Source organism: Oncorhynchus masou, chromosome 23 (assembly GCF_036934945.1).
Source record: "Oncorhynchus masou masou isolate Uvic2021 chromosome 23, UVic_Omas_1.1, whole genome shotgun sequence".
In the NCBI taxonomy this organism is placed as follows: Eukaryota; Metazoa; Chordata; class Actinopteri; order Salmoniformes; family Salmonidae; genus Oncorhynchus; species Oncorhynchus masou.
In genome coordinates, this window is record NC_088234.1 from 17170200 (window position 1) to 17185268 (window position 15069).

At 44.7% G+C, this 15069-nt stretch overlaps 1 protein-coding gene across 10 annotated transcripts in view; it reads left to right on the forward strand.

Annotated features, from left to right (window-relative positions):
* LOC135510461 (H(+)/Cl(-) exchange transporter 3-like) overlaps positions 1–15069 on the forward strand; it is a 54444-nt gene that overhangs the window by 26318 nt on the left and 13057 nt on the right. For 9 of the 10 annotated variants that reach the window (XM_064931403.1, XM_064931408.1, XM_064931404.1 and 6 more), the window contains 4 exons: positions 1684–1844; positions 9012–9111; positions 9856–10043; positions 11843–11965. In XM_064931403.1, the coding sequence (XP_064787475.1) occupies positions 1684–1844; positions 9012–9111; positions 9856–10043; positions 11843–11965 (572 nt within the window). Of the gene's footprint in view, positions 1–803; positions 850–1683; positions 1845–9011; positions 9112–9855; positions 10044–11842; positions 11966–15069 lie in introns of those variants that run through there. The other variant, XM_064931407.1, reaches the window with a different exon arrangement.

Sequence of the window (15069 nt, forward strand, 5' to 3'; positions counted from 1 at the left end):
GGCACTACAAGTCACCTCTGCCCCATCTCCGCCTTTTGGTGTGTGTGTGTGTGTGTGTGTGGGTGGTGTGTGCGTGCCTGCCAGCCAGCCAGCCAGTATAATCTATTTAACTATCCTTGTTAGATGCGCCTTAGCACTGTTACCAACCAGCACAGTCGAGCATGACTGGATCTGGGATATCAAGCATTAGCAGTGATCATCAGGCATTGTTCTTGATTATCGTCATGAAGGACATCATTTTGGAATATATATTTTTGGAAATGCAGTCAGTTTTTCTCCTATACTGCATCTCTGTCAGTTGAAACATTTTAAGTGTTGTAATGCAATTTCAAATATTGCTACGTTCTCTGTGCTTTTTGATCATGCTAGAAGGGTGACCAGAGCCGTGTGTTCAAATCCCTAATGGTGAACAGAGCATCAATTGAACATTATTGGTGTTGTGTAGCCTACTGCAGGGTTCACCAACTGGTGTCTGTCTTTCTGATCTATGCCTGAGGCCTACATCCCGTATTAAAACAAGCAGATCTAGACCGAGAAGAATGGCAGACTGTTGTAATCCTTGGCCAGTGTTCACTTTACAGTCACACGTTACTACTGTGCCTCTGTTTCCCCTGCCACATTTGTACTACAACATAACACAGCCTGTTGTGTACACATAGGCATGTGACTGTAGAAAGGTCCTTGTGGCAATTGTATGGGGAACTGTTATCAGAGATTGTGAAATGAGATTCGAGGAAGAAAACCTCAGACTTGTAAGTAAACATTCTCCTTTAAACCGGAACGGTCCTTTTTGAAGGAAGTCTTTAGATTGTAAATGAACCACTGTTCTGAGACCAACCTCCATGACCGGTGAGTGATTCATTAAAAGGAAATGTAGAGCCTTGGCTCAGATTCTACCCCCTGTGTTCAATCTGCAAATGAACGTCTGCAACTGCACCTCCATTTTGGCTCTGAGCTGCAGGTTTACTCACAGTGCTCTGGTGGTGAGGGGGTAAAGGGAGTAAAGACGATTTAGTCCTCTGATGTATTACGGAGCTGTGTGTGTACACGGGTCAGCAGTTTTTTCCACTGTGTCTGACTGGTTGAGATGCAGCAGGCAGCCAATGGATGGTTGGATGGACGGGGTTTTCCCCGGTGTGCCACAAGTACCAGTCAGTCAGACAAACTCTTGTTTTCATATGCAAGCAGGCAGCATGTGCAATGCAGTGTTCCTAATGGAGTAGATATTTACCACTTCCAGGTTGACTCACACAGTGTAAAGAAGAAACGTGAAACTGGGGTTGGTGTAATTTGATTTCAGGGATGATTATCGTGTGAGAAGCAGAAAAGGCTCCAAACACACTGTAGTTATGCCTCTGCTGGTGGGTTTTATGTACAGCAGCAGTGTTTCTGTTGGCGGTCCTTGTCAGGGCGGAGGGAATCATATCTTCTGTGTCAGATGTGACTGTGTTACTCAGAGTGGGAGGTTTTCTCTGACGCTGTTACGGTTGCCTCCTTTTACCTGGGTTTTTCAGTGGTGGCTGACAGGGAAGATCATTACGTCACTGTCTGTCTGACCCAGATGGCTGATTCCTAACAGCATTTGGCCCATTCAGACTTCTAGCAGGCTATGAAGGAACTAGCCATTGTCTGGTTTCTCACAAACTCTCTCTCACTCTCACTCTCTCTCACTCTCACCTGTAGGATCTAACTACGTCATGTCTAACGGGGGAGGGGTGCTGAGCAGCACCACTCACCTGCTGGACTTCCTGGAGGAGCCCATTCCGGGGGTTGGCACCTACGACGACTTCCACACCATCGACTGGGTCCGGGAGAAGTGCAAGGACCGGGAACGCCACCGCAAGGTGAGGATGCGTTTACAGTTTACATTTTGGAAACTAATTTAAGAAAATAATAGCTGCACACTAAATATATATATATATATATATATATAGAATTTGAGTAATTTAGCAGACTTACAATCAGTGTATTCAGCTAGGGTAGGTAAAATAACCACATGGGTGTCCCCAAGGACTCTGTGCTGGGCCCCTTACTCTTCATCTACATTCTACTCACAACTTCTCTTACCACTGTACAGTGTAATTTTGTGTCTGAACAGCTGTCTTATGAGCAATAATGTAATTTCCAGGTCCGTTCTTCATTGTTGCCTGTGTCGTTGTCTTGTGGGATGAGTGGGGGGGAGAGGGAGCTATTCTCCACAGTGTCTGCCACAGGTCAGGGCTCATGTTTGTTGTTGTGTTGTGAAAGAAATCAAATCAAATGTATTTATATAGCCCTTCGTACATCAGCTGATATCTCAAAGTGGTGTACAGATCCCAGCCTAAAACTCCAAACAGCAAGCAATGCAGGTGATGAAGCACGTTGGCTAGGAAAAACTCCCTAGAAAGGTCAAAATCTAGGAAGAAACCTAGAGAGGAACCTGGCTATGAGGGGTGTCCAGTCCTCTTCTGGCTGTGCCGGGTGGAGATTATAACAACATGGCCAAGATGTTCAACTGTTCGTAAATGACCAGCATGGTCAAATAATAGGTCTGGGACAGGTAGCACGTCTGGTGAACAGGTCAGGATTCCATAGCCGCAGGCAGAACAGTTGAAACTGGAGCAGCAGCACAGCCAGGTGGACTGGGGACAGCAAGGAGTCATCATGCCAGGTAGTCCTGAGGCATGGTCCAAGGGCTCAGGTCCTCCGAGAGAAAGAAAGAGAGAACTAGAGAGAGCATACTTAAATTCACACAGGACACGGGATAAGACAGGAGAAGTACTCCAGATATAGCAAACTGACCCTAGCCCCCCGACACACAAACTTCTGCAGCATAAATACTAGATGCTGAGACAGGAGGGGTCAGGAGACACTGTGGCCCCATCCGATGATACCCCAGGACCAGGCCAAACAGGAAGGATATAACCCCACCCACTTTGCCAAAGCACAGCCCCCACACCACGAGAGGGATAACTTCAACCACCAACTTACCATCCTGAGACAAGGCCGAGTATAGCCCACAAAGATCTCCGCCACGGCACAACCCAAGGGGGGGAGCCAACCCAGACCGGAAGATCACATCAGTGACTCAACCCACTCAAGCTACGCTCCCCTCCTAGGGACGGCATGAAAGAGCACCAGTAAGCCAGTGACTCAGCCCCTGTAATAGGGTTGGAGGCAAAGAATCCCAGTGGAAAGAGGGGAACCGGCCAGGCAGAGACAGCAAGGGCGGTTTGTTGCTCCAGAGCCTTTCCGTTCACCTTCACACTCCTGGGCCAGACTACACTCAATCATATGACCCACTGAAGAGATGAGTCTTCAGTAAAGACTTAAAGGTTGAGACCGAGTTTGCGTCTCTCACATGGGTAGGCAGACCCTTCCATAAAATGGAGCTCTATAGGAGAAAGCCCTGCCTCCAGCTGTTTGCTTAGAAATTCTAGGGACAATTAGGAGGCCTGCGTCTTGTGACCGTAGCGTACGTGCAGGTACGTACGGCAGGACCAAATCAGAGAGATAGGTAGGAGCAAGCCCATGTAATGCTTTGTAGGTTAGCAGTAAAACCTTGAAATCAGCCCTTGCCTTGACAGGAAGCCAGTGTAGGGAGGCTAGCACTGGAGTAATATGATCAAATTTTTTGATTCTAGTCAGGATTCTAGCAGCCGTATTTGGCACTAACGGAAGTTTATTTAGTGCTTTAGCCGGGTAGCCGGAAAGTAGAGCGTTGCAGTAGTCTAACCTAGAAGTAACAAAAGCATGGATTAATTTTCTGCATAATTTTTGGACAAAAAGTTTCTGATTTTTGCAATGTTATGCGATTGAAAAAAGCTGTCCTTGAAACAGTCTTGATATGTTTGTCAAAAGAGAGATCAGGGTCCAGAGTAACGCCGAGGTCCTTCAGTTTTATTTGAGACGACTGTGCAACCGTTAAGATTAATTGTCAGATTCAACAGAAGATCTCTTTGTTTCTTGGGACCTAGAACAAGCATCTCTGTTTTGTCCGAGTTTAAAAGTAGAAAGTTTGCAGCCATCCACTTCCTTATGTCTGAAACGCAGGCTTCTAGCGAGGGCAATATTGGGGCTTCACCATGTTTCATTGAAATGTACTGCTGTGTGTCATCCGCATAGCTGTGAAAGTTAACATTGTGTTTTCGAATGACATCCGCAAGAGGTAAAATATATATATAGTGAAAATGAGTGGTCCTAAAATGGAACCTTGAGGAACACCGAAATTTACAGTTGATTTGTCAGAGGACAAACCATTCACAGAGACAAACTGATATCTTTCCAACAGATAAGATCTAAACCAGGTCAGAACTTGTCCGTGTAGACCAATTTGGGTTTCCAATCTCCAAAAGAATGTGGTGATTGATGGCATCAAAAGCAGCACTAAGGTCTAGGAGCACGAGGACAGATGCAGAGCCTCGGTCTGATGCCATTAAAAGGTCATTTACCACCACAAGTGCAGTCTCAGTGCTATGATGGGGTCTAAAACCAGACTGAAGCATTTGGTATACATTGTTTGCCTTCAAGAAGGCAGTGAGTTGCTGCGCAACAGCCTTTTCTAAAAAATGTTTAGAGGAATGAAAGATTCGATATAAGCCGATTTTTAGTTTTTTATATTTTCTGGGTCAATGTTTGTCTTTTTCAAGAGAGGCTTTATTACTGCCACTTTTAGTGAGTTTTTGCTACACATCCGGTGGATAGAGAGCCGTTTATTATGTTCAACATAGGAGGGCCAAGCACAGGAAGCAGCTCTTTCAGTAGTTTAGTTGGAATAGGGTCCAGTATGCAGCTTGACAGTTTAGAGGCCATGATTATTTTCATCATTGTGTCAAGAGATATATTACTAAAACACTTGAGTGTCTCTCTTGATCCTAGGTCCTGGCAGAGTTGTGCAGACTCAGGACAACTGAGCTTTGAAGGAATACGCAGATTTAAAGAGGAGTCCGTAATTTGCCTTCTAATAATCATGATCTTTTCCTCAAAAAGAAGTTCATGAATTTATTACTGCTGAAGTGAAAGCCATCCTCACTTGGGGAATGCTGTTTTTTAGTTCGCTTTGCGACAGTATCAAAAATACATTTCGGATTGTTCTTATCTTCCTCAATTAAGTTGGAAAAATAGGATGATCGGGCAGCAGTGAGGGCTCTTCAATAATGCACGGTACTGCCTTTCCAAGCTAGACGGAAGACTTCCAGTTTGGTGTGGCGACATTTCCGTTCCAATTTTCTGGAAGCTTGCTTCAGATCTCGGGTATTTTCTGTATACCAGGGAGCCAATTTCCTATGAGAAATGTTTTTAGTTTTTATGGGTGCAACTGCATCTAGGGTATTGCGCAAGGTTAAATTGAGTTCCTCAGTTAGGTGGTTAACTGATTTTTGTCCTCTGATGTCCTTGGGTTGGCAGAGGGAGTCTGGAAGGGCATCAAGGACTCTTTGTGTTGTCTGTGAATTTATAGCACAACTTTTGATGCTCCTTGGTTGGGGTCTGAACATATTATTTGTTGCAATTGCAAACGTAATAAAATGGTGGTTCGATAGTCCAGGATTATGAGGAAAAACATTAAGATACACAACATTTATTCCATGGTACAAAACTAGGTCCAGAGTATGACTGTGACAGTGAGTAGGTCCAGAACATGTTGGACAAAACCCACTGAGTCGATGATGGCTCCGAAAGCCTTTTGGAGTGGGTCTGTGGACTTTTCCATGTGAATATTAAAGTCACCAAAAATTTGAATATTATGTGCTATGACTACAAGGTCCGATAGGAATTCAGGGAACTCAATGAGGAACGCTGTATATGGCCCAGGAGGCCTGTAAACAGTAGCTATAAAAAGTGATTGAGTAGGCTGCATAGATTTCATGACTAGATGCTCAAAAGACAAAAACACCTTCTTTTTTTTGTAAATTGAAATTTGCTATCGTAAATGTTAGCAACACCTACGCCTTTGCGGGATGCACGGGGGATATGGTCACTAGTGTAACCAGGAGGTGAGGCCTCATTTAACAGTAAATTCATCAGGCTTAAGCTACGTTTCAGTCAGGCCAATCACATCAAGGTTATGATCAGTGATTAGTTCATTGACTATAATTGCCTTTGAAGTAAGGGATCTAACATTAAGTAGCCCTATTTTGAGATGTGAGGTATCACAATCTCTTTCAATAATGACAGGAATGGAGGAGGTCTTTATCCTAGTGAGATTGCTAAGGCAAACACCGCCATGTTTAGTTTTGCCCAACCCGGGTCGACGCACAGACACGGTCTCAATGGGGATAGCTGAGCTGACTACACTGACTGTGCTAGTGGCCTGGCCTGCACCCTATTTCATTGTGGAGCTAGAGGAGTTAGAGCCCTGTCTATGTTGGTAGATAAGATGAGAGCACCCCTCCAGCTAGGATGGAGTCCGTCACTCCTCAGCAGGAGTTGTGAAAGAAATGGTGCCCTCGATCCCTGTTCTCTGTGGTGGCTCAGTGTGCATGTACAAGCCTTTTTGTCTCAGTACCATTTTATTTTATAACACCTAGTCTTTCTCTACTGGGCTTGGGCAGTATCTAAATAGTCACACCTTCATACCGACTTTGTGCCATACCGGGATATTCGGTAATATTCGAAGGTTAGCAATGCTAACAAGTACATGTAACATCCCATAGAGAGTGCTAATGAGCGCATTGCAAACATTTTATACAGTCTCTGACCTAGAGTATTTGCAGAACAAACATCCCAGCTCATAAAATTATACAAGTAACTCCAAAATGCTACTCAGTTTGCTTCACGCACAAAGCAAATTTTACACAGGCTTCTGATCCAGGAGGAGATTCTTCGCTGTTGCCAAAAAAACAGTTCAGCAAAACTTAATTTTGGAAGAAGCTAACCACTTAGCTAGCTAGCTGCTAAATTAGCAAACCAAATGCACAACTGAAGAGCATGTACCACATTTTAGACAGTTAACTTAATAGTTAAACAGTGTCAAGAAAAAGTATGTGAACCCTGGCTTTTTGCATGAATTGGTCATCAAATTTGATCTGATCTTCATCTAAGTCACAACAATAGACAAACATATTAGTTTAAGCAGACTAACACACAAATTATTGTATTTTTCTTGTCTAGATTGAATACATAATTTTAACATTCACAGTGTAGGTTGTATGTGAACCCCTAGAAGTCATTACTTCTCCAAAAGCTGTTTTGAAGTCAGCAGTCAGCTAACCTGGAGTCCAATCAATGAGATGAGATTGGTGATGTTGGTTAGAGCTGCCTTGCCCTATATAAAACACTGACAAAATTTGAGTTTGCTATTCACATGAAGCATTGCCTGTGAACCATGCCCGAACAAAACAGATCTTAGAAAATCTCATTTTTCCACCGCGTTCCTGGCAAACTATTCAGTGGACAGAAGGAACTACAGCTGAGTTGTTTAGAAGGAACACACAACACTATGTGTGGAGAAAAATGGCACAACACACCAACATCAAAACCTCATCCCGACTAACGTATGGTGGAGGGAGCATCATGGTTTGGTGCTGCTTTGCTGCCTCAGGGCCTGGACAGCTTGCTATCATCGACGGAAAAATGAGTTCCCAAGTTTATCAAGACATTTAGCAGGATAATGTTAGGCTATCGTATCTGTCCACCAATTGAAGCTCAACAGAAGTTGGGTGACGCAACAGGACAACGACCCAAAACACAGAAGTAAATCAACAAAAGAATGGCTTCAACAGAAGAGAATACTCCTTCTGGAGTGGCAGAGTCCTGACCTCAACCCGATTTGAGATGCTGTGGCATGACCTCGAGAGCAGTTCCCACCAGACATCCCAAGAATATTGCTGAACTGAAACAATTTTGTAAAAAGGAATGGTCCAAAATTCCTGCTGACCGTTATGCAGGTCTGATCCGTAACTACAAATGTGTTTGGTTGAGGTTATTTCTGCCAGAGGGTCAACCAGTTATTAAATCCAAGGGTTCACATACTTTCCCACCCTGCACTGTGAGTGTTTACTCTGTGTTCAATAATCCACGAAAACGTATAATTGTCTGTACTCTTTTGTTTAAGCAGACTGTGTTTTGTCTATTGTTGTGACCTAGATGAAGATCAGATCAAATTTGATGACCAATTCTTTGCAGAAATACATGTATTACCAAAAGGGATCACATATATTTTCTTGCCACTGTAAGATATCCAGCTGGCAACATTTTAGTTGTGAATTCCATACTGTAACGTGATCACCTGGCGCGTTGCTGCACAACGGTGTGTGACTCACAAGTCTCCTGTCTCTCGTCGTTGTGTGCATGTAAACACACCACATGACTGAGGATTACTGGGAAACTTCATAATGAAATATTGTGACAGGTGAGGTGAAATGAAGAACGCAATCTTCTTTATCTCCTAACGTATTGTACAAGATGGTATTTACTTAAGTAGAAAGGAAACGGCAAAATGAATAGAAGAAAAAGCAGACATCCTGTGGCTGTTTCCAAATACCCCGTATACAGCCCGAGTCTACAGTGTTGCCAGGGGTCATATCTGTTCTTCTTGTTGAGGAGGTGTTCCCTCCTATGCTCTCTGTGGTGGCTCTGTGTGCATGACTGAACACCACAAGGAAAACCTTTTTGTCTTTAGTGATCTGAATCTGGGTTGCATGGTTCCTCAAGGTTCCATTCACTCTCACATTTGAATGTCATTTGAATGTTGCCTGGAGTTGTTTTTTTTAATCACCCTACAAACAGGAACACGTAACAATTGCTCTGAATTTGAAAAACTGCAGTAGCAGCAGTTCATGGATGGCTAGGCCACTCATTATGAGTGGTAATAAAATAATATGATCATTTTGATAATTTTCTCTTAAAAGTGGAGAACCATACATTGTTTCATACTTTTAACCAGCCGTGTGTGTGTGTGTGTGTGTGTGTGTGTGTGTGTGTGTGTGTGTGTGTGTGTGTGTGTGTGTGTGTGTGTGTGTGTGTGTGTGTGTGTGTGTGTGTGTGTGTGTGTGTGTGTGTGTGTGTGTGTGTGTGTGTGTGTGTGTGTACAGATCAACGCTAAGAAGAAGGAGTCTGCGTGGGAGTTCACCAAGAGCCTGTATGATGCCTGGTCTGGATGGCTGGTAGTGACGCTGACAGGACTGGCCTCAGGTAATACAGACACCTGACCTCACCTGTACTAGTAATGTGAGAACAAAATTCACAAATTATTTTATAGTACTGTTATTGCATCAAATGGTTGTTTTATGCAACAGAATAGAGGGTTTTTATTACACTCATCTCTGTGTGTTCTACTGAGAATGAGCCTCTGGAGGCTTAATGCTGACAATTTACGATGTCTTGGGTGATAAACCTAACAAGACCACATTCCATAGCATGAGTTGGTGTTTCTGTTCTATGAGGTACCAGGGTGGCGATGCCTCCAGTATGGATAATTATGAGAGGAACGTTGTTTTGGGGGCCAGACCCTGGATTCTACACAATGAGAACAGTCTTTGCAGCAGATGCTGTTCACTGTGAATTATTAGTATGTTTTCATACGAATCCTAACCTTGTGACCCATTCCATGCATCTGTTGTTTGGCATGAACATTCAAGAGAATATACTTTGCTATAAAATGCTGTGGTTCAAATCCCCTCGTTGACAACCTTCATTATTGCAATAATTAATTGATGTTATTAATACGTTTTGAATAAGGTAATATCCTGATTGGTGATTGACCTTGTCTTTCCTCATTATTGATTAGAATTTCCACGACAGTAGTCAAGATTATTTACGTTAAATACAGGCTCGTCATTGACAACGTGTTTGTTGTTCATCTTGTTTTTTTATGTCACACTGGCACAGGCTTAAACTATTGTTTCCTTCTCATCCACTTCCTATTTGTCCAATCAGGTGCCCTGGCGGGTCTGATCGACATCTCTGCTGATTGGCTGAACGACATCAAGGAGGGGGTGTGTCTGAATGCCATGTGGTTTAATCACGAGCAGTGCTGCTGGGGCTCCAACGAGACCACTTTCGCTGAGAGGGACAAGTGTCCTCAGTGGAAGAGCTGGGCAGGGCTCATCCTGGGCCAAGAAGAGGTGAGAGGGATTTAAAAATGTCAAAATGTAGATTTCCACCTAAACAGACATAATTATTTATCATGAGAGGGCCATAAAAAATACCAAGTAATGATTATACTACCAGAATGATTAAAATCTCACCTTTTTCTAGTAAAAATTGTTAATAAATTGCTAAGGCGTAGTCACTTTTGAGGATATGATGAATAGGGCTTAACATGTTTGTGGGAATATGGCTTAACATGTTTGTGGGAATAGGGCTTAACATGTTTGTGGGAATAGGGCTTAACATGTTTGTGGGAATAGGGCTTAACATGTTTGTGGGAATAGGGCTTAACATGTTTGTGGGAATAGGGCTTAACATGTTTGAACTGCTTTCTAAATATAGTAACAATCAAATTTTAACCAACTTACTATAAGATTGCACCTTATAACTATAAAATATGTGTTTCTCCCCAATTTCCTGATATCCAATTACGATCTCATCTCATCATTGCAACTCCACAACGGGCTCGTGAGAGGCGAAGGTCGAGTCATGCGTCCTCCGAAACATGACCCGCCAAGCCGCGCTGCTTCTTAACACCCGCTCGTTTAACCTGGAATCCAGCCACACCAATGTGTCAGAGGAAACACTGTTCAACTGACGACTGAAGTCAGTTTGCAGGCGCCCGGCCCGCCACAAGGAGTCGCTAGAGGGCTATGAGCCAAGTAAAGCCCACCCGGCCAAACCCTCCCTTAACCCGGGCGACGCTGGGCCAATTGTGCGCCGCCCTATGGGACTTCCAGTCACGGCTGGTTGTGACACAGTCTGTGATCGAACCCCTGCTGTGAAAGAGCATTTTCTGCTCCACGTTCTCTTAGCGACACACAGACGCCATTCATATGCATGCTGACTTGTTACAACTTTAGTTTTAAGCACAAAGGGATTTTGTCTGTCTGTGACCAAGAGAATATGGTCTTGTTTAAATTCTACTAAATTATTTAAAAAATGTTCATGTTGAGGGCTCTAAATCCATCTGAGAGCACCATAGCGAGATGAGACTGTTGCTGTAATCACTAGGCTCTCCCATTTCATATGCCGTATTCTAAGCTGTGAGGTTCACGGCCAGGGGAGTTCGATCCTTTGTCTGGATAGGCCAGAAAATGTATCACTCCCTACTCAAATTAGGTTTCAGATTTCACATACTGCATCTCAGTTGAGAGCAGAGAACGGCAGGCGAAGCAGGATAACCAGACCTGTCACGAAGTGCACAACAAATAATGTTGCGCCGTTCACAGAGCACTTACACAAAAATGTTGGTTCGGAACCGGTCCTGAACTGCTCAGTCCCCTAATAAGGGACTTAACATTTTAAGAGGTTTTACGTGTCGTATAGGTGTTATAAGCTAGTAGTTTCCATTGCAGAGATGGACAAGTATCATCAGTGGAAGAGATTGGGTGAAGTAATACTTCTGTGTTCCAGCAGTAGTTCACCACTCTTTTCCATTACCTTTTCACTCAGAATATTTCAAACTGTCTCAATGTAGTAACGTTAAAGGGATAGTTGGGATTTTGATGCTAGCAGTACCCAAAGCCTTTCCCTTTTTGTGCTAAGCTAGTTAGGATCAGCTCGCAAAACTAGCTTTAACTTCCTTCATGCTGGATGCAGATAGATTTTTTTTATTTATTTAAATGGTATTCATGAGTTCTGATGATTGCCAAAATCACAAACTATCCCTTTAATGGCAGTTGTAAACGTGCTCCTCTCCCTCCTCCGACTTCCCCCTCTTCTCCTCTTTCTTCTCTCTCTCCTCCTCCTCCTCTCTCTCCTCATCTCCCAGGGTCCTGGTTCCTACATCATGAACTACTTCATGTACATCTACTGGGCTTTGTCCTTTGCCTTGCTGGCTGTGTTACTGGTTAAGGTGTTCGCCCCCTACGCCTGTGGCTCAGGCATACCTGAGGTAAGAACGCACGCACACACATGCACGGATGCAAACACTCACAAGTTTACATGGCTAAACACATACACTATGTATTGTAATTCAGGCGGGTTCTGTACCTGCTTTGTAGGGAAAATTCATGTTGAGGTGAGGTTGTCTGCTCTAGTCTAGCACTCGAAATCTCACGTTCTAGTTGCCATGGCAACAGGAGAGCGAGCGAGATGGGGATGAGCACTGCGGAGCAGTTGGATTTTTAATTTCTTCAAAATTCTTAGATCGTGACATTGACAATATCTGGCAAGCTAGTCGCTGTGGTCTCAATAAATATGAATATTTGGTTCGAAGACTGACAACAAATTTTGCCCTTAGAGAGAAATGATTTGTCAGAGTATATCGTTTATATCAGGGTGGCTTTTCGGGAGCAGTTTGGAATATGTTTGGACATTTGCCTTATTTCTTCAACAGACCGAATCATCTACCTCCTCTACCCTCGGTGCTTCTCCAGATTAAACCTAGAAATCATTTCTCCAGTAGTATATTTACCCCCATCTCTCTGTCTCCCAGATAAAGACCATCCTGAGTGGGTTCATCATCCGGGGGTACCTGGGGAAGTGGACAGTAGTATATTTACCCCCATCTCTCTGTCTCTCAGATAAAGACCATCCTGAGTGGGTTCATCATCCGGGGTACCTGGGGAAGTGGACAGTAGTATATTTACCCCCATCTCTCTGTCTCTCAGATAAAGACCATCCTGAGTGGGTTCATCATCCGGGGTACCTGGGGAAGTGGACAGTAGTATATTTACCCCCATCTCTCTGTCTCCCAGATAAAGACCATCCTGAATGGGTTCATCATCCGGGGTACCTGGGGAAGTGGACAGTAGTATATTTACCCCCATCTCTCTGTCTCCCAGATAAAGACCATCCTGAGTGGGTTCATCATCCGGGGTTACCTGGGGAAGTGGACAGTAGTATATTTACCCCCATCTCTCTGTCTCCCAGATAAAGACCATCCTGAGTGGGTTCATCATCCGGGGTACCTGGGGAAGTGGACAGTAGTATATTTACCCCCATCTCTCTGTCTCCCAGATAAAGACCATCCTGAGTGGGTTCATCATCCGGGGTACCTGGGGAAGTGGACAGTAGTATATTTACCCCCATCTCTCTGTCTCCCAGATAAAGACCATCCTGAGTGGGTTCATCATCCGGGGTACCTGGGGAAGTGGACAGTAGTATATTTACCCCCATCTCTCTGTCTCCCAGATAAAGACCATCCTGAGTGGGTTCATCATCCGGGGTACCTGGGGAAGTGGACAGTAGTATATTTACCCCCATCTCTCTGTCTCCCAGATAAAGACCATCCTGAGTGGGTTCATCATCCGGGGTACCTGGGGAAGTGGACAGTAGTATATTTACCCCCATCTCTCTGTCTCCCAGATAAAGACCATCCTGAGTGGGTTCATCATCCGGGGTTACCTGGGGAAGTGGACAGTAGTATATTTACCCCCATCTCTCTGTCTCCCAGATAAAGACCATCCTGAGTGGGTTCATCATCCGGGGTACCTGGGGAAGTGGACAGTAGTATATTTACCCCCATCTCTCTGTCTCCCAGATAAAGACCATCCTGAGTGGGTTCATCATCCGGGGTACCTGGGGAAGTGGACAGTAGTATATTTACCCCCATCTCTCTGTCTCCCAGATAAAGACCATCCTGAGTGGGTTCATCATCCGGGGTACCTGGGGAAGTGGACAGTAGTATATTTACCCCCATCTCTCTGTCTCCCAGATAAAGACCATCCTGAGTGGGTTCATCATCCGGGGTTACCTGGGGAAGTGGACAGTAGTATATTTACCCCCATCTCTCTGTCTCCCAGATAAAGACCATCCTGAGTGGGTTCATCATCCGGGGTTACCTGGGGAAGTGGACAGTAGTATATTTACCCCCATCTCTCTGTCTCTCAGATAAAGACCATCCTGAGTGGGTTCATCATCCGGGGGTACCTGGGGAAGTGGACAGTAGTATATTTACCCCCATCTCTCTGTCTCCCAGATAAAGACCATCCTGAGTGGGTTCATCATCCGGGGGTACCTGGGGAAGTGGACAGTAGTATATTTACCCCCATCTCTCTGTCTCTCAGATAAAGACCATCCTGAGTGGGTTCATCATCCGGGGTTACCTGGGGAAGTGGACAGTAGTATATTTACCCCCATCTCTCTGTCTCCCAGATAAAGACCATCCTGAGTGGGTTCATCATCCGGGGTTACCTGGGGAAGTGGACAGTAGTATATTTACCCCCATCTCTCTGTCTCCCAGATAAAGACCATCCTGAGTGGGTTCATCATCCGGGGTTACCTGGGGAAGTGGACAGTAGTATATTTACCCCCATCTCTCTGTCTCCCAGATAAAGACCATCCTGAGTGGGTTCATCATCCGGGGGTACCTGGGGAAGTGGACAGTAGTATATTTACCCCCATCTCTCTGTCTCCCAGATAAAGACCATCCTGAGTGGGTTCATCATCCGGGGGTACCTGGGGAAGTGGACAGTAGTATATTTACCCCCATCTCTCTGTCTCCCAGATAAAGACCATCCTGAGTGGGTTCATCATCCGGGGTTACCTGGGGAAGTGGACAGTAGTATATTTACCCCCATCTCTCTGTCTCTCAGATAAAGACCATCCTGAGTGGGTTCATCATCCGGGGTACCTGGGGAAGTGGACAGTAGTATATTTACCCCCATCTCTCTGTCTCCCAGATAAAGACCATCCTGAGTGGGTTCATCATCCGGGGTACCTGGGGAAGTGGACAGTAGTATATTTACCCCCATCTCTCTGTCTCCCAGATAAAGACCATCCTGAGTGGGTTCATCATCCGGGGGTACCTGGGGAAGTGGACAGTAGTATATTTACCCCCATCTCTCTGTCTCTCAGATAAAGACCATCCTGAGTGGGTTCATCATCCGGGGTTACCTGGGGAAGTGGACAGTAGTATATTTACCCCCATCTCTCTGTCTCCCAGATAAAGACCATCCTGAGTGGGTTCATCATCCGGGGTTACCTGGGGAAGTGGACAGTAGTATATTTACCCCCATCTCTCTGTCTCCCAGATAAAGACCATCCTGAGTGGGT